Raw genomic sequence first — 21,000 nt, forward strand, 5'->3', positions numbered from 1 at the left:
CTTGGTACGGCAACTGCTCTGCCCAGGACGGCAAGAAACTGCAAAGAGTTGTGGACACAGCCCAGCGCATCACAGACACCAGCTTCCCCTCCTTGGACTCTGTCTTTACCTCTTGTTGTCTTGGTGAAGCAGCTTCTACCCCACTGTGATAAGACTATTGAATGGTTCCTTTATACACTGAGATGGACTATGACCTCACGATCTACCTTGTTGTGACCTTGCACCTTATTGCACTGCACTTTCTCTGTAGCTGTGACACTTTACTCTGTACTGTTACTGTTTTTACTTGTACTACATCAATGCACTTTGGACTAACTCAATGTAACTGCACTGTGTAATGAATTGACCTGTACGATTGGTTTGTAAGACAAGCTTTTCACTGTACTTCGGTACAAGTGACAAAAATAAACCAATACCAATACCACACCTTTATTTCCTAAGTTACAAGACTGCATCCATTAACTTCCCCACAGTTTCCTCTGGACATAGCTTATTGGCTGAGACTGGTTGCTTCTCCATGTGCTCACCAAGAAGCTTCCTCTTTGATATGAAGATGAAGTGCAAAAAAGGTTGACATGGTTATGTCTGCACCATAATCTTATCATTACAAACCACTTGCCATTTATTAATCAGAGATATATTACCTCTGCGTGGTAAAGGCAGGAAGATCCAAAAAGGAAAGAATTTAAACTTAGAAAATAACGTTTGACTTGACAGAACAAGAAATATTTATCTATAAAATTAAAAACCAAGGATAATAGGCAGAGAAAAAAATGAAATTCTTTTTAACATTGATGGCAGCTGCTCAGGATTGATATTACAATCGTAAAGTGTGCGATATTCTTGGAGTTATGCTATTGATTGTGTGTCTCTCAGTCCACTCTCGGCCTGAAGGATGGGTATCACTTTGCAAGGGAGACATATGAAGAAAATGAAACGTATAGTTTCCAAGCACCTTACCGTAAATGCATTGATTGGTGTGTTACTAAGTCACACGGAACAGTGTAGTGTCAGGCTCTGCTGTTTGGCTGTACCAAGGTAATTAATGTTAACCAAAGAAGCAGTGAGCTGGGTGATAACTTGCTTCAACATCCCAAGCAATGGAAGAATCAACCAGATCTCCAATGGATCGTCTGATGGAAACATTGCTTGTAAAAATTTCAGGTGACAATAAGGTTGAGTGAGAGTAGGATTAAAGTAAGTTTGAAAGGCACCTGGGTCAATGAATTGCCCTGCTCTCACTTTCTAGACTAATGCGCAAAGCATTTGCCATCATTATATATTGTGGCAGCTGAAAGGAAAAGGTCACTGCTCTCCTGTAAGTATTACTTTCTCCTAATCACATTGTTTGCCCATGGAGCAATGGAATTTGAACTCCCAAGATACATCAGACAAATTAGTTACTTTTTTTCTTCAGGAACTGCCTGCAAGAAGAAATAATGAACAGATGTACAGGTCCTGGATGTCACTGTTCATCTCCTGCTCTAGCTTGGATTCAACAAATCTAAAACTGATACACTCTTGTTATTTTTCAAGAAGGAACACTAAGGCCTTGGGAGACTTCCTATCATCAGAGAAACTGTTCAGTCTTGTCAAATAATGATGGCAGTTGAAATAACTCCAAAAAATCAATAGATGCAATTACATTATTGGGTCTCAGATCAGCCATCTCCAAGCCAGCAATGATTGGGATCGAATTTCCTACTCCCATTTATAGTTGATACTCTTATGCAATATATAGGGATGAAATGAACCAATGTGGCAATTTCTAAACACACTCGAGCCTGAATTTCAAAGTCTTTACTCACCGAAAGGTCATCTGGAACACCTGACCCTGGTTGACCTGCTGCGACTTGTTATTGTAACCATGCAGCATCTCCACAAAGAGGGTGTCGTTGAGTTTGGCATCGGGTTTCTGGCACTTCACACCCTCGCACGATTCCGATAGGAGCAGGCAAGATTTGCCATCTGCTGCCAATCTGTACTCCTCCACACACCTGCCAGCAGAGAAAGAAGTTCATCAATCAGTAACAGCCCTCAGGAAAGAAGGAAACTCAAAGTTTTATAGTTTTTTGGAAAATTACCACTGGCTGATTATTTGTTTTAAAGTTAAAAAAACATGTGAAACAATCATTAAGTAATGCAAGATTTCCCATTTTAATAGGAAGGAATAAAAGTTGAGTGAACAATCTGATCTGCCAGACTGATGACTATCTGGGAAAGAGGAAAACTTTCTCCCAACATCATAGACACAAGAGATTCTGCAGATGCTGGAATCTGGAGCAGCACACACAAAAAGTGCTGGAGGAACTCAGCCCGTCAGGCAGCATCTATGGGGAAAAATAAACAGTTGACGTTTTGGGTCAAGATCCTTCATTGGGACTCAAGAAGGATCCCGATGAAGGGTCTCAACCTGAAATATCAATTGTTTCTTTCTCTCCGTAGATGCTGCGTGGCCTGCTGAATTCCTCTAGCACTTTTTGTGTGTGCTGCTCCTAATGTCATAGTTTGGTCTTCACATACCAGCTTCTTTTAACTCTGGTTTGGAATATTTGCACATCCTCACCCAATTTTTCAAAAAAATTGTTACCAGTTGGTTTAAAGGACAGCTGTCACCTTCAGCACCTTTCAAACGTGGTCATTATTCACACGTGAACCTTGACTATAATGCAGCAAACTATTCAACATTGAGTGGACATAACTCCCAAGCGTCCCCATTCAGCTGGTATCCACCTCCACACATCTGAGGAGGCAGCAACACACAGTGATTGGGAGTGCACAGCCAATGTTATCGATCCGAACACTGAGGAGATCACAGTTTCAGGGTCCAAACTGATTAAGGACACCAGTCTAACTGTGTAAACCTAAGGCTGAAGCCAAGATACTCTGATTCTGTGCAGTTGAGAAAACTAATCGTTATCTATCACCCAATGGAAAATTATGAAGAATGCTTTTGTGAATATTGAAATTTGTTCACAACTAAAATGAATTACAGCAAAATAAGTCCAGAATGTTCAACATTTGATAAAAAATGTCAGTGACAAAGCTATAAAAACACCTGACAGATTCAAAAAGTGCTCAATATCAATGAATTCCATTTCGCACCAGTTGCCTTTATGTGTGCTTTTACACCTCAGTGATATAAATGTATACACAAGTTAACAAGGCACTGGTACTAATATGACAAGTAAAGGTGCCTTTTCCTTTTAAAATGTTTGACAAGAATAACAATCTCAAAATTCTGTTAATATTACAACATTGTAAGCAGTTTAACACTTTGAAAGCTGTGATTGTGCACTGTTAAACAAACATTTTTCTCTATATCTTCTTCCAGTGAATCTCCAAGAATCTAAGCTCTCGCACACCCACATGGCTCTTGATTATGATCACGTTGAAGTGCCCTGACACTGTAAATCTTTATTGACATAATATGCACATGGTGGTAAAATACAAAAACAATCAAAATGACAGCAAAAAAATCTCTCAACCATGTTTAACAGGGAGCATTTCAAATGCAGATTAATTGCTTTTTTTGACAATTTTGTTGACAACAGGCACGATGGTGTAGTGGTTAGCGTAATACTTTACAGCACCAGCGACCCGGGTTCAAATCCGGCCACTGTCTGTAAGGAGTTTGTACGTTCTCCCCGTGACTGTGTGGGTTTCCTCCCACATTCCAAAGACGTACAGGTTAGGAAGTTGTGGGTATGCTATGTTGGCACCGGAAGCATGGCGACACTTGAGGGCTGCCCCCAGAACACTACGCAAAAAGATGTATTTCACTGTGTGTTTCGATGCGCATGTGACTAATAAAGATATCTTATCTGTGTAAATCTTTGAAATCTGTGAAGAGCAATCTACATTCAAACTGCTGAAAACTTCCTATTTATGTCAGTTTTATTGGATAATTTCCATGTTCAAATATGACTGGCATCTTCGTGGTGTAGTGAAGCGAGGTTCTACATTGTTTTCATGCATTTTGTTATGAATCAATTTACTTCACAAAGACCATTATAATCTTTAGTTCTTAATGATAGTTTCAGTGCCATTCACTTGTCAACAGAAGCATCTAGTTGTCGCTTTGAAATGTTATTAAATATACAAAGCTCTCTCATACAGGAACAGTAGCATAGTGGTTATGAACTTGAATCTGTCACCCAGAAGCCTGAACTAATAGAGCAGAGAAGTGAGCTGAAAAAATACTACATCAGTGTGAAAATTTGTATTTAATTCATAAAAGTTATGGAAAAGCATTTATTAGTCAGTGACCAGAAAGAGGGGTCAGCTGGATTGCTCTTACACAATATACCAAATGGCTTCCTTCTGCGATGTAACTCATTCTGAGTTCTGTGAAGTAGTTCAAAAGGTGCAAATGTCCTTTACCATGTTTATCAATGCTTTTCAAGAAAGAAACCCTGCCAAATACTAGTCTGCTGTAGATGTGGCTTCAATCACACACAAAACTGTTTAACATTTAATAGGCCTATGAAGTAGTCTCACTAACCACTCAGTTGCATTTGTCATATTTTCTGAAAACACAGCAGGAAGTCATTCAGACCATCAAGTCCATACTGGTTCTCAGAGCAATCCTATCAGTCCCTCTCCTCGACTTATTTTCTTGTAACCTGTTTTCTTTTGCAAGCCCAACAACTCCCAACAACCACTAACCCACCACAACACCCCTCCAACTGATTTTAGGGTAATAGAGTCACATAACATGAAAACAGGCCCTTTGTCCACCAAAATGCATGACAGTTTTGAAGGACACAATTTTATTTTCTCTACGTTCCCAACAACTCCCCCCATATTTCAGCACACACTTACACACAAGGAGTAATTTGCAGTGGCCAATTCACCTAATCGCATGTCTTTCGGATGAGAGGAAAACTGGAGCACCTGGAGGAAGCCCATGCAATCACAGGGAGAATATGCACGCTCCACATGGACAGACCCCGGGGTCGGGATTGAACCTGGTCCTTGGAGCTGCAAGGCAGCAGCACTAACTGATGCTGCACAATCATTTCAAGAGAAAGGTCCAACATCAGCTTCCCAGCGTGACGAGGCGAGCCAGTTATCATCAACCTTGCCAGAGATGACAAGAGGAACATGAAGTAATTGAAATAATCAATTGCTTTTTAGGTTTTAAGGAGATTTTAATGAATGAGATCTGGTTGGTTTATGTGACCACATTTGCATTGTTGCACAGTCAAAAAAACCTAACCCCTTCCAGCATTACATTAAAAAAATGACAAGCACTATGGTGATGGACCCCAAGCCATCAGTGGACTGGTAAGAAACTAATTCAGGGCAAGGGGTGAGATGTGGTTTCTCTCAATTTGTGACACAACACCTAATCCCTCAATACTTTCCAGTGATGCAGCACAGGATCAGAAGTGTAATGAAATACTCTCCACTGACGTGGGTGAGTACAGCTCCCACAGCACAAAAAAACAGACATCAGCCTGTTTGATTTGCATCCCATCCCAGACTCGCTGCACCATGGTGCTGGTAGGTATTATCTACAAGATGCAGTGATAATAACATGCCAAGACTACTACTCATAAATTCACACCACCCTGCCTGAAAGACATAGTGCCATTTCTTCATTGTGACTGGGTCAAAATCTTGGAAGTCCCCATGTAATAACTCCCTGGGAATATCTTCATCCAAAAGGAAATTGGTGATTCAGGAAGGGCCCCCACCACAGCCTTCTCAAGAGCAATTAGCAATGGAATGTAAATGCTGGCATTGCCAATGTCATCCACATCCCAGCAATGGCTTGAGTAGCAGTAAAAGGCCATCAGCAGCAAACTTCTCCTCCTTTCTGCAAGTTGATGGGACATCTGCTTTAATTACTTGCCCCATGCTGTGAGAAGTTTGGAATGGAAGGTCAAATAATCAGCACACAAATGGGGTGTTAAGTAGATGCAGGCTTGGGAGGGCCTGAATTTCCTGTCCTGGCCTGGGTGAAGTCACCTCTGGCACTGTTCCAACCCATGGCTGTACTGGCAAAAAAGGAGAGAAATTCAAGTGCTTCTGGACAGCAGATAAGTGGGTAGAAATGTGTCTAGGAGACACAAGAGACTGCAGATGCTGGAACCTGGAGCAACACACAAAAGCTGAGGGAGCTCAGCAGGTCAGGCAGCATCTATGGAGGGAAATGGACAGTCGACGTTTCGGGTCGAGACTCTTCATCTGGACTTCCATTGTCTTGGTCTGCTTGCACTGAGTGATAAAGCGTAATGGGTGCACTTTGTACTCTAGTTCTGATTTCTGGTTCCTTTGGTGACCCTGTGGTCTGAAGATGTGCAGTGCATGTTGAAAAAAAAATAGTTTTGCTTTGTTGGGTTCCTCAGAGGTTTGTCACTTCAAATAATGATGTATTAGTATTGGTTTATTATTGTCACAGGTACTGAGATACAGTGAAAAGATTTTGTTATGCGTGCCATCCAGACCGATCATGCCATACATAATTACGTCAGTGTAGTAAAAAGAAACAGAATGCAGAATATAGTGTTGGAATGCAGAATGTACTGTGATGAAGATATTCCAGGAGGCTTTTGCTTTTGTGTACTTCAGTTGAGGATTCATATATCTCCCCGTTTCTCTAGAAAGTAACAGCAAAGTTGCAGAGAAACTTTAAATCCTCGAGAAGCCTGCTGGTCGTTAATGGAGTAACAGCTACATGCCGGAGCTCCTATTTATCTTACTTTCTCAACCTGGTTTGAAACTCTCTCTCTAATTGCAATTTTACTTCACCATGGCTACAAGGGGTGCCAAAGGTACTAAAACTACTAAGGAAGATGACCCTCCTGCATCTCTGGAATCTATTTTACAATTACTTCAAAAACATATAGATGATTCTTCTGAGAAATTTGAACAATTTCAAAAGCAACTTCAGCAGATTAATTCTAAGTTGGATTCTATCCAAGAAACTTTACATGATCACGATGAACGGATTAAACAGCATGAAGCGTTTCTCTCGGTTTTGGATGAGGAAACTGATGACTTGGAAAAGCTTTGTAAAAAGCAATCTAAATCTAATGAAAAACTAAAGCAGAAGATTATTGACTTAGAAAATAGGAGTAGAAGAAACAACCTTCGAATTCTCGGTCTCAAGGAGCTGGTAGAAGGCAATCAACCTACTGAATTCTTTGCAAACCTTTTGGTTGAATTATTTCCTTCTATTTTAAAAGCTGCACCTAAGATTGATAGAGCACACAGATCACCGGTGAACAAATTTCTTACGGAAGGCAAATCCAGGTCAGTCATTATCTCTCTGCATGACTTTCAAATTAAAGACCTTTTAATTTGTGAATCCCGCCGAAGAGGAATGATTAACTACCAAGATTACAAGATTAGCATCGTTGAAGATTTCTTACCCGAAGTTATGAATGAACGTGTGAAATTTAAAAAGGTCATGTCGGAGCTTTTTAACCAAGGTTATAAACCTTTGCTTCGTTACCCTGCAAAGCATAGAATTATGCTGGAAAATGGCTCGTATAAGTGGTTTACCTCCCCTGCAGACGCTCAAGTTTTTCTGGAATCTGAGGATTGAAAGACTCCGTAATTTTCTTCATAAACATCTACTTTTTTATTTTTGATAAACCCTTACTAATACTTCGAATGTTTATGTACTTTGATTTTTGATCTTTTTTTTGACACGTTATTTTACATATGTTCTTTTGAGGTTTTTTACTAATAAACTAACAAAGATATTTGTTATTCTATGATTTTGAAACCGTGGTTTTTTTTTTCAAGTTTCTGTTTTGACTGGGTTGAATTTTACCAACCTTGAGAAATTGGCCGCAGGATTATTTGGGTTAAACTGTCTTTAGATATAGATGCCGGCTTTCTATTGGTCGGCTGCTTTCTCTCTTTGGGTGGGGGGAGGGGGCTTGGGTTCTTTCTTTGGAAGCTGTTTTGGGCCTTTAGCCATGTCTGTTGCTTAGTTACCTTATTGGAAAGTTCAGTGTCTTATTTGAATCTACATTTTAATATGGCTTGCACATTACTTTTTTTATTACTTATATTTAAACAATATTAAAATGGATCGAGTGATTAATTTAATTAGTTTTAACGTTAAAGGATTAAACCATCCTGTAAAACGAAACAAGATTTTTGCTTACATTAAAAAGCTCAAAGCTTCAATTATTTTTTTTACAAGAAACTCATACACGCAATTATGATACTTCACACTTTTTCAGTCGATGGAGAGGGACACAATATCATTCCTCTTCCCGAGCTAAATCCAGGGGGGTTTTAATCTTTATAGATAATACCGTTTCATTTGTTCAACATAAGGTAATAACGGACACTAACGGTCGTTTTGTCACAGTATCAGGGAAGCTAGATAACAGACTAGTGGTATTTGCCAATATTTATGCTCCGAATACGGACAATCCAGGATTTTTTGAATGATTTTTTGCACTTTTGCCAGATTTGAATCTTTACTCTCTGGTCCTTGGAGGAGACTTTAATTGTTGGTTAGATTGAAGGTTAGATAGGTCATCTCTTAACAAATCAGCATTATTTCTTCAATCTTTTTTAATGAAAACTGGCGTTACTGATGTCTGGCGTTTTTTACATCCAGAAGACAGGGAATATTCATTTTTTTCTCATGTTCACCACACAAATTCCAGGATTGATTTTTTTTTATTGATAGTCAAATTATTTCATCAATCTGAGTCTGTGAATATAAAGAGATTGCTCTTTCAGATCATGCTCCTGTGTTTTTATCTTTAAATCTCCCTGGACTCCCTCAAATAAAGAGATCTTGGCATTTTAATCTAACTTTGCTATCTGATAAAGACTTTTTAAAATTTTTGGAGAAACAAATCACTTTCATTTTTAAAGAGAATACCCCGGGAGAGACTTCTAGTCTTATTATATGGAATGCTTTTAAAGTTTTTATTAGAGGACAAATTATTTCTTACGCGGCAAGCGTTAAGAAAAAAGCTAACACAGAGAGGATTGATTTAGCCAATCAATTGAAACTTTTAGACCAAAGATATGCCTTGGATCCAGATCTCACTTTATATAAAAGGCGAGTTGAAATTAAAACCAAATATGATCTCCTTTTAACATATCCAATTGAGAATCAACTCTTAAAAGATAAAAGTCAATTTTATATCCATGGAGATAAAACAGGTAAATTATTGGCTAACCAATTAAAAACCTCTATAGCTCGAAGGCAAATTAAAGAAGTTCGCAAAGTCAATGGAGAAAGGACAATGGATCATAAAGATGATTCTGCAATGAATAACTTTTTCGACCAATTAAATATTCCTACACTCTCTGCTGATAACCGAAAACAACTGGATAAATCTATTACTTATGAGGAAATCGCCGAGGTCATACGGTCAATGCACTCTGGAAAGACTCCAGGTCCTGATGGATTTCCGGGAGAATTCTATAAGGCTTTCTCCTCACTGTTTGTACGTCATTTATGTTCTGTTTTTTCGGATTCTTTTAAATTGGGAAGGTTACCACAATCCTTTTATGAAGCTTCCATCTCACTTATTCTTAAGAAGAATAAAAACCCAACGGAATGTTCTTCATACAGACCAATTTCTTTACTGAATGTTGATGTTAAAATTTTATCTAAAGTTTTGGTCCGTAGATTGGAAAATATTTTACCATTAATTATATCCGATGATCAGACTGGGTTTATCAAAAACCATTATTCCCATTTTAATATTTATCATTTATTGAATATTATTTATTCTCCTTCTGAGGAAATATTGGAATGTGTGATCTCTGTAGATGCCGAGAAGGCCTTTGACCGGGTTGAATGGAGTTATCTATTTAAAACCTTAGAGAAATTTAACTTTGGGCCCGATTTTATTCAATGGATTAAATTACTTTGGTTATCTCCTTCTGCCTGTGTTCTTACTAACTTTCAACTTCCTGAACCTTTTAAACTTCAACGCGGAACCAGACGGATGCCCTTTGAGCCCTTTGCTATTTTACCTGGTCTTAGAACCTTTAGCTATTGCTTTTTGAGAATCTACAGAAATTGCAGGTATTTTTAGGAGAGGTACGACCAACACGTTTTGCTCTATGCTGATGATTTATTGCTCTCCATTTCTAATGTTGAGACTTCGTTACCTTCTATGCTTTCTTTACTTTCTCATTTTAGCCAATTTTCAGGATATAAACTGAATTTACACAAGAGTGAACTTTTCCCTTTGAACAATTTGATGCCATTCGATATTAACCTTCCTTTTAAAATTGTAAGAAAGCATTTTACCTTATTGGGTGTAACAATTACTAAAAATTATAAACATTTATTTAAAGAGAACTTTCTTGCTTTACTGAATTATGTGAAAAGGGTCTTACCAAATTGGTCACCCCTCTCTATATCGCTGATTGGCCACATTAATTCTATTAAAATTAATATTTTACCTAAATTTATGTATCTACTTCAGGCTTTACCTGTTCTTATTCCTAAATCTTTTTTTGATTCTCTTGACTCAATTATATCTTCTAACATATGGAAAAATAAACATCCTAGATTAAATAAAGTCCTTTTTCAGAAAGCTAAAGATAATGGAGGCTTTGCCTTACCCAACTTTAGGTTTTATTACTGGGCAGTCAATATACGAAATCTTACTTTTTGGTTACACTATATTAATCATGAGGCTTGTCCAGTATGGGTTTCTTTGGAAGCTAATTCTGTTAAAAAATTTTCTATTATTTCTTTGCTTGGCTCTTCACTTCCTTTATCAATAAATAAATTAACTGATAATTTGGTAGTTAAACATGCTTTGAGGATTTGGTTACAATTTAGAAAATATTATGGTTTATTGAGATTGTCTAAGTCCCACTTTTGCTAACTGTTTTTTCAAACCTTCTATGTCTGACATAGTTTTTAAAGAGTGGGATAGATTGGGTATTACTTGTTTTCGCGATCTGTTTGTTGGAGGAAATTTCGCAACGTTTGAACAATTGTCAATTAAATATAATTTGCCAAAAACTCACTTTTTTCGATATTTGCAAATTAGAGATGTTCTCTGATCTCAAGTACATACTTTCCCTATAAGTCCTGAGAAGAACTTACGAGATGTAATTTTTAATTTGAAGCCTTTTTATGATGGTTCAATACCTAAGATTTACGGTAGGTTATCAGAAAATAATAAGGTTCCTTTCGACAAAATTAAAAATGCTTGGGAACATGATCTGCAGATTTCAATTTCTGAGGAAACTTGGAATCAAATTTTTAAACTGGTTAATACTTCATCATTATGTGCACGTCACTCCCTCCTTCAATTTAAAGTGGTCCATAGAGCTCACCTGTCCAAAGACAAGTTATTGTGTTTCTATTCCGATATATCTCCTTATTGTGATAAATGCAATAATGGAGAAGGTTCTTTAATTCATATGTTTTGGTCATGTCCGAGTTTGGAAAAATACTGGATAGAGGTATTTCAAACCTTTTCTGTGCTTTTTAAAATAAATTTTAAGCCAAATCCTTTAACTGCATTATTTGGGATTTTTGGAGAAAAAGATATAATTCTGGAGACTTCCGATTTCTACATACTGGCCTTCATTTCTCTTATAGCCAGGAAGGCTGTATTGCTTAAATGGAAGGACATTACTCCTCCCACTCATGCTCAACGGTTATGGGATGTTATGTCATATCTAAATTTAGAGAAGATCTGCTGCTCTATTTCTGGATCTATTCTGAACTTTCAAGTATTATGGGGACCTTTTCTGAACCACTTTCAAAACCACTGATTTGGTGCTTAAAGTACAGATATTGGCCAATACTATTATGTCTTTAGCGTGTTTTTTTTAATCAAACAGATTCGGTTTTGGTTTTGGGTTAGGTTTTTTTAATAATAAAATTATTCCAATTTATTAAAACTAATTAGTTATCATTTTTTGTTTATTAATATGAAGCATTGTGATTTCAAGTGTGATTTGTAACATTTTGTTTTTTCCTTTGTTTCATGTACTTTCTATTTTTTATTTGGAATTAATAAAAATATTGAAAAAGAAAGAAAGAAAATCTTCACTTACCCACAGAACATGAGAATATTGGTGGAGGAGGGGTCTTCAGTTAAGGGCACCGTCTGTTGTAAGCAAAGTTGTTCGCAGCCTCCATTAAATCCATCAGAACAATCAATTCCCTTGGTGTAGTCAAAGCAACCAGAGCCATCCCTCATCGGTCTCAGGCCCACAGGACACTGAAAACAAGAGAAACGTTGCCAGAATTAAGGTTTTGAAATTTTGGAAATTTGACAAATTTAAAGATTCACATTTTCCCTTTTTAAATCATTCAGGTTCTCAAGCCGAGAAATAGAAACCTGTTTTGATGTGCAAATCACACATATAAGTGACTTTCCCCATTTTAAACTGAGAGCCACCACTTTCTGTGGAATTCACACCCAACTTTCATTCATCCTGATGCAGCTGATGTTTCCAATGGTGTCACTCTTGCATGTGATGGCATCATCACCTTCACTGTCTTACTGACTAGATTGCAGAGCAATAATATGCAACTCATGACCTTAGTTCTTAATTCCCAATTAAAAATCAATGATCCCTGCAGCAAGCTGCTTCGGAGATGAGAAGTCCACTAGGACTCTTCTCCTTGGGCAGACCCTCCTTCAGGACTGAGAATGACTCGTTTCCTCTCAGAGTGGAAGATGCCCGTGTCGGTAGCGGCCACGGCACAACCAGCTGTCAAATGGCTTTGGCAGAGCAAAGTATTGATCCAATGGCAAGGAAATTCCGGATGATTGGATAGATGGCCCAACTGCTCCAACTTAGAACACACACACACACACAGACACACACACACACACACTCCTGTATCCATTCCTTTTAGTCCCCTCTCCATTAGTCTTCCTACCTTTGTTCCCTCCCCTTAACTTCCTCCCTAAGTTTTCCCACTCTTCCCTCTTAATCTCTTTTCTCTTTCTTTCTCTTTCGATTCCCCTGCTCTCCCTCCCCACCTCAGTTGCTGCTGCTTGCTCCCTCCAACTGTGAGGCACCCCACCACTTGTTGCTTGGTGCCCTCTGCAAGACCACTGACGCCAGCTGAGAATGCACTGGAAGTAGGGCATCAATATGCATCTCTGCATCAGTCTGCCTGAGCTTTTAATGCACTGTGTACTTCACCCAACATTGCTGGTCCTCCCAGTGCTTACTGCAGTTACACACGACAGAGAGAAGCCCTATGAGCTCTGAAGAGTGATGAGCCTTTGTCTCCTCATGGCTTGGGACTTGACCTGAGCTGAAAGTCTAGGGGCCACGTGGGCTGAGGTTACATTCACTAAAGATGTGTGTTCCTGTTTCCTCATATTTTCTTTCATCCCCATGGCAGCCTTTTCCACAGCTGCTGCAGCTGTCAGGGAGAATGTTCCTTAAGGTTGTGGCCCACTTCTCGTGATTCCTACTGGCAAGACACAGCAGGTGAGATTCCTACAGGCAGCTGCTTTCGGGAACCTTGCAGGTCATGTTTTAATTTTGCAATCAGAGTGGATTTCAAAGGTAGACTTTTCTAATTTCATGATTTTTTGGGGATTTTCTGACTGGCTAATACTGCTAAACACATTCCTCTGCATTGTGATTTGAATATTGGTCCAGAAATGTTTCCTTAGGCAAACAACAATGCCAAACACAATCCTCCTTATTATTGTTCAGGTACTTCCCAGTAATGTTTCTTCAGGCAAGCAACATTGTGATTGATTTAAGGAATTCTTCAGCATTGACACTGATAAATCAGTACAGGACTTATTGAAGGTAGCTTGGCACATATTACCATCTTGCCAACCCCCCGACATATACCCTTTGTCAAAGTATGTCAGAATGCTGATGGGCATGTTTATTCTTTTCTGACACCTGACAAAAAGAGGAATATTGATGCAAGCTGAGAAAGCACAGATGTATGAAAACATGATGTATGAATGAAGAGCAGGAATGAGGGGCCTGTTCCACCATTCAATAAGATCATGGCTGATGTGATTGTAACCTTATCTTTGCATTCCCACCTGTCTCCAGTAACCTCCTTGCATATCAAGGATCTATCTACCTCTGCTTCCGTCATCATTTGAGGCCTCACAAACCTCTGAAAGGGGAACAAAGAAATCACCTCACCTCTGTTGTCAATGGGTGACCCCACATTTTCAAACAGTGATCCCAGTTCAAGGTTATCCCACAAGAGGAAATATCCACTCTGTCAAGGACCATCAGGATCTTTTTATGTTTCAATCAACTCCACTCTCATTTTTCTAAACACCTGTGGATTCAAGTTGTCCTTCAAAGGACAGCTCCTGCAATTCCAGATATCAGTCTGGTAAACCACCTATAAAATGACTCCAGTGTATTTACATCCTTCCTTCAATAAGGGGACCAATACTGTACACAGCAAGCTGTTGTCACACCAGTGCCTTACACAGTTGAAGTATAGCTTCCCTTCTGTTGTATTCAATTCCACTCATTAGAAAGAATAGCATTCCGAAAGCTTTCTTAATTTCTAGCTCTATCTGCACACTGGTCTTCTGCATCTCAAAGCTCTGTGATCTTTCATTATTTAACTAGTATGCTTCCATTAATTTTCCTGCCAAAACTGACAACTTCACATTTCACCATATTATACTTCATTTGCCACATCTTTGCCCACTCACTTCATCTGTCAATATCTCTTTGTAGCCTCACTGAATCCTTTCAACAACTTCCTTTCCGATCTACCTTTGTGTCATCATCAAAACCACCTTGAAGGTCTTTACCAAGTCATTTATAGAAATTGTAAAAAGCTCAGGTCCTAGCATTGATCCCTGTGTACAAACCATACATAACATTAACCATACGTAATCAAAAGCAAATCATTTATAGCTACTGCTTCCTGTTAGCCAGTCCATCTTCTGTCCAAGCAAATATGTTATGTCCTACATCAACACATCTTATTGTCCACAATAAACTTTGATGTGGCACCTTATTAAATTATTGCCCTGTTGCAGTAAATCTCCATTAATTGAGCACGCTCGGGACTTTGATTGTACTGGACCAGCAGATCTTCTATACTATCGGATGTTATTTTCTTAATACTCTCATACACTTCCAAATCGCTTTTTGAAAAGATGATAGTAATTTTCAAGGGAGCACAGGAAAGTGAACTGGGTGAGTTTTGAGCGAGTACTGGAATTGGTGCTCCATCCATTGGTCAGGGAGTGTGGGGAACACAGAAACCCAGGCCAGGGGAGTGGAGGAGGATGCAGGGACCAGGATCCACTGAGTGTGAACACCACCTGGTGAACCATTGGGATTTCCAAATGGTTGGGTAGCAGAGTATTGGAGTTTTACTGCACAACAACTTTAGCAACAACTTCTAACATTATTCTTCTGGTGGACATTAGACTAACTGGCCTGTAGTATTTTTTTTTACTTTCTGTCTTAAAACTATCTCACCAGCCAATTCCCCGGTTCGTACCTCCAGAAAGCTATCAAGGATGCCAAGAGGCAATACCGACTCAAAATAGAGTCCCAGACCAGGCTACAAGACGAAGACGGGCTGCTCGTCTTCATACAAGACGAAGACGAGCATCCCTTCCTGATGAACTTAATGCATTCTATGCACGTTTTGAACAGAAGGGAAGTGGATTGTCACCATCCACCCTGACAGCCTCCAATGTAACTGAACCTGTGATCACAGTGGAGGACGTAAGATCAGTCCTCTGGAGAGTGAACACAAGGAAAGCACCTGGCCCAGATGGTGTTCCTGGCTGTGTGCTCAGATCTTGTGCTGATCAGCTGGCAGAAGTATTTGCTGACATATTCAACCTCTCCCTGCTTCAAGCTCAGGTTCCCTCCTGTTTTAAGAAGACCACTATCATCCCAGTACCAAAGAAAGGCAAGGTAACATGCCTCAATGATTACCGACCAGTGGCTCTGACATCCACCATCATGAAGTGCTTAGCGAGGTTGGTCATGGCACGCATCAACTCCAGCCTCCCAGACAATCTTGACCCACTGCAATTCACCTATCGCCGAAACAGCTCTACAGCGGATGCTATCTCCCTGGCCCTACACTCAGCTCTGGAGCATCTGGACAGTAAAGACACCTACGTTAGACTATTGTTTATTTACTACAGCTCTGCCTTCAATACAGTAATCCCAAGCAAGCTTGTCACCAAACTCCGAGACCTAGGACTCAACACCTCCCTCTGTAACTGGATCTTTGACTTTCTAACAACAGACCGCAATCAATGAGGATAGGCAGCAATACCTCAGGCACAATTATTCTCAACACTGGTGCCCCACAAGGCTGCATCCTCAGCCCTCTACTCTATTCCCTATACACTCATGACCGTGTGGCCAGATTCTGCTCTAACTCCATCTACAAGTTTGCAGATGATACCACCATTGTAGGCTGCATCTCAAACAGCGATGAGTCGGAGTACAGGAAGGAGATAGAGAGCTTAGTGGAATGGTGATATGACAACAATCTTTCCTTTAATGTCAACAAAACAAAAGAGCTGGTCATTGACTTCAGGAAAGGGGGCAGTGTACATGCACCTGTCTACGTCAATGGTGCTGAGGTCAAGAGGGTTGAGAGCTTCAAGTTCCTGGGAGTGAACATCACCAACAGCATATCCTGGTCAAATCACGTAGATGCCACGGCCAGGAAAGTTCACCAGCGCTTCTACTTCCTCAGGAGGCTAAAGAAATTTGGTTTGCCCCCTTTGACTCTCACCAACTTTTACCGATGCACCATAGAAAGCATCCTATCTGGATGTATCACGGCTTGGTACGGCAACTGCTCTGCCCAGGACCACAAGAAGCTGCAGAGAGTTGTGGACACAGCCCAGCGCATCACAGACACCAGCCTCCCCTCCTTGGACTCTGTCTTTACCTCTCGTTGTCTTGGTGAAGCAGCCAGCATAATCAAAGACCCCACCCACCCGGGTCATTCTCTCTTCTCTCCTCTTCCATCGGGTAGAAGATACAGGAGCCTGAGGGCACGTACCACCAGACTTCAGGACAGCTTCTGTCCCACTGTGATAAGACTATTGAATGGTTCCCTTATACGATGAGATGGACTATGACCTCACGATGTACCTTGTTGTGACCTTGCACCTTATTGCACTGCACTTTCTCTGCAGCTGTGACACTTTACTCTGTACTGTTATTGTTTTTACCTGTACTACATCAATGCACTCTGTACAAACTCAATGTAACTGCACTGTGTAATGAATTGACCTGTACGATCGGTACGCAAGACAAGTTTTTCACTGTACCTCAGTACAAGTGAAGATAATAAACCAATACCAAAACCTCACTCCAAGTTCCCAAGTTACAGCTATTTCTGGGATGCTATTTTTTCCTTTGGAGTGAAGATGAATGCAAAATACCTGATTCAATGACCTGCCGTCCCCTCATTTTCCATGGAGATACAAGAGACTGCAGATGCTGGAATCTGGAGCAACACACAAAAAGCTGGAGGAGCTCAGCAGGTCAGGCACCTACGGAGGGGAATGACGATGGAGGCAGCTGGCGTTTTGGGATGAGACCCTTCATCTGGACTGGCTAGATGAAGGATCCTGACCTGAATCATTGACTGTCCATTTCCTTCCATAGATACTGCCTCACCTGCTGAGTTCCTTCAGCTTTTTCTGCGTTGCTCCTTATTTTCCATTGTTAATTCCCAGACGCACTTGCTATTGGACCACTCATTTTGTTAACTTTTCTTCTTCAACTGTTTGTAGAAACTTTCTGCTTTACATTTTTAGCTCACTTTGCCTCATACACAAACTCTTCCATTCTGATTAACATCTAGTCATATTTTATACTATGTCCAACCTTCTCACCTGCTACCCATCCTTGAGTAACTAGATGCTTTCATTTTACATTTGATACTCTGTTTAACTCTTTTAGTTAACCACAAATGGGTGGCTCCAGCCCTCAGAATTTTTCTTCCTTGTTCAAATGCATCAATTCTGTTTATTCTGAAAGATCTCCTTAAAAATTTGTCAATACATATCCATTGACTAATCCCTTAATTTAATTTGCCAGTTCACTTCGGCTCTCTCGTGCCTTCATAACAGCCTTTCTTTATGTTTAGAAAATGAATCTTGAACCCAGTTTTCTCTTCCTTGTGTAAAATTCTGCCAACTTATCTTTGCTGGTTCCTAGTTGGCCTTCATTATGAGATTGTTAATTAAATTTATCTTCTTTCATAATATCATTCTACATTGAGTAGCACAGTGATGCAGGTGGTAGGGCTGCTGCCTCACAGCATCTGGTTCAATCCTCACCCCTGGTGCTGTCTGTGTGGAGTTTGTACATTCTCCCTGTGTTTCCTCTGGCTGCTGCAATTTCCTCCCGCTAATCAAAGGGTGCGCAGGGTGGTGAGTTAACTGGCTACTGTATATTGCCCTGTTGTGTAGCTGAGTGGTAGAACGTAGTGGAAGCTGAGGGAAATCTGGGAAGAATAAAATAGAATCAGTGAAGGTTTTGTAATAAATGGGTGCTCGCTGGTTGGCACAAACATGGTGGGCTGAAGGGCCTGCTTGCATGCTGCATGACTCAATGGCTCAAACCTGCTTTCTGGTTGGCTGAAGAACATGTTGTTGTAAAGAAATTATTCTGAAAATACTCATAAATTCGTCATCCAGGCCACCTTTGACCATCTCATTTTTTCAGTCAAAATAGAGATCATCATCCCCTCTGATTATCATCATATTTATCTGACAAACTCCCATGATACCTTATTTCGCACTCTGTCCAACCATCCAATGCAACTTTCTCTGATGCAACGTTAATATTTACCAGCAACAGCGATGCCCCATGCATCTCAGCACAAAGTAAAATATACCAAGTTGGCACCACATGACTGAATTTCCAATTACAAAGATTTAATGAAGCAAGAGCTGTCATCAAAGCATTATCACAAAACCAACAAAGAGATTTAATCATCACCCTTGATAACATTGGAATGACAATCATCATAATGGACTAATTTGGCATAAATAAAGTACACCAGTGCTTTATATAAATAGGATCGGCAACTCACAGTTTCCACACGGTCAGTGTGTTCATTGAAGTAGGATCAGATTAATAATAGTAAACCACTGTGTTTGTTCTGTCAAACCTTGTCATACATAGTGTCAGAGTTCTAACAGAGTGATCAGGCATTTAATTTCTTTCACATGTGGACCTCCCATTGTGACAAGTTTGGCAATGATGTTGACGTAGAAGTTTGTCAAATTCATTGGATTATACCTGCCTGATATGTTCAATTCCAAGAAAACAACCCCAGATTTTCTCATCATTGTGTGATCTTAATGCCATTTATAACAACTGGAATTAGATATTAAAATAACACCAATTAGAATTCTAATCTTGGTGGTTTAATCTTGGTTGGCAGCCAGTCAAAAGATTGTTGATGTATTAGATACTTATTATTTTCTGAAGAGAGAGTACCTACACTTATTCACTGAGGTTGATTCTGCATCTCAGTGAGGGCGTGAAGCAGGAATGGGAAATGAAAATTGCAATCCCAATTCTGTCACCCACAAGCAATGCAAGTGTGGCTCAGAGCTGAGGATCCACACTAACAAAATATTTTACCAGAAAAGATGATTAACTGAGTTTTCGGCTATTGTGCTGCCATCCAGCACAGTAACAACATTATTAGTAGAATTTGAAATTTACTTTTGAGTTAACCATTGTTTAAAGAAAATCAAAAGTAGATGCTGGCAAATTTCCATTTTAACATTAGAAGTTAACTATTCAATTAAATATTTGTTGTCTGAACGAAAAAGATCATTACTCTTATCTCTCAATTTTAATCAACTGCAAATCGACAGCCAGAATTCAAACTGCTTCAAACAAGTCCACTATGATGGGTGGAGAAGAGAAGAAAGTCACAGAAGGGAGGTTGGGTGCAAAGAAAGGTAATACAAACAAAAAAAAGATAAGGAAAAAAAGGGACATCAAGGTCCTTTTGGATGATTCAACAATCCATTTGTATTGATCCGCTATCATGGAAAAAAGATAAGAAATAATTGCATAATGGCAGCACCTCTCTGTTCCTTTCAGAAGAAAATAAAACATTTTATTGCCAAAGAAGTGCTTCTGAAGTGCAGTCGCTGTTGTAATGTGCCAATTTTCACACATCAAGCTCCAACAGCACTGCGATTGTGATCAAATAACTAACTTTTTTTTAAAAGAGATGTTGATTGAAGGATAGATCATACCCCCGCTGTTCTCCAAGAGAGTGACATTCGACCTATTATGTCCACCTGAGAGAGCACACAGGGCTTCACATTATCTTTCAACTGAATGATATTCGTTCCAAAGGTTCAGCACCCATTCATTACTGCACAGAGTCACCGCTTTGACTTTTACGCTCAAGTTGCAGGAGTGAGACTTTAGCTAGGAACCGACTGTGCCAAAGGCAAATGTGATGCCAAAATGAGCCATGGGTGATGATTATACCCAAGCCCTTTAGTGCAGAAGTCAACCATGACATGTTCTCTCAATGATTCCAGCCACTGGGGAAACCTCATGTTCTGCACATTTCACACTTTTCTGACTTTTTCTAAAAAAATCTTTTCCTGAATTTTTCCTCAAATCTTTTCACCAGCTCCTTCCTCCAGGTCATCACCAATTTCTAATTCTATGCTATGTGTGAAAGCATCTTAACACAACAGGAACCCTGCTCACGGCATGGAATTTACAACACAACATCTACTAAATTATTTGGATGCATTTAAAAGTCATCAAAAACCAACAAAAAATCACCAGGAATATGCGAAGCATATGGTTTGACACACGGGGTCCAGGATTAAAAGCTTAAAAAAAGAATGAATAAAGTCTAAGTTGTGAAACTTGTATGAAGTATGGAGAAAGATACAAATAATAGTCTTATAGCGATGAGGCGAAATTTATATTTAAAGGAAATAATATTTGTGTCTCATTGGCCCTGAATTTGCGAAGAATGCCACATTATTACTGTGTAAAACCAAAAGTAACATTTAGTTAAATGCA

General features: G+C 39.5%; 1 protein-coding gene across 6 annotated transcripts in view; it reads right to left on the reverse strand.

Moving 5' to 3' along the window:
* Positions 1–21,000, reverse strand: part of LOC127581979 (astrotactin-2-like) — a 1,282,697-nt gene that overhangs the window by 545,017 nt on the left and 716,680 nt on the right. For all 6 annotated transcript variants that reach the window (XM_052036829.1, XM_052036827.1, XM_052036825.1 and 3 more), the window contains 2 exons: positions 12,025–12,191; positions 1,809–1,997 (listed from right to left, as the gene is read on the reverse strand). In XM_052036829.1, the coding sequence (XP_051892789.1) occupies positions 1,809–1,997; positions 12,025–12,191 (356 nt within the window). The remainder of the gene's footprint in view (positions 1–1,808; positions 1,998–12,024; positions 12,192–21,000) is intronic.

Source organism: Pristis pectinata, chromosome 23 (genome assembly GCF_009764475.1).
Source record: "Pristis pectinata isolate sPriPec2 chromosome 23, sPriPec2.1.pri, whole genome shotgun sequence".
Taxonomy (NCBI): Eukaryota; Metazoa; Chordata; class Chondrichthyes; order Rhinopristiformes; family Pristidae; genus Pristis; species Pristis pectinata.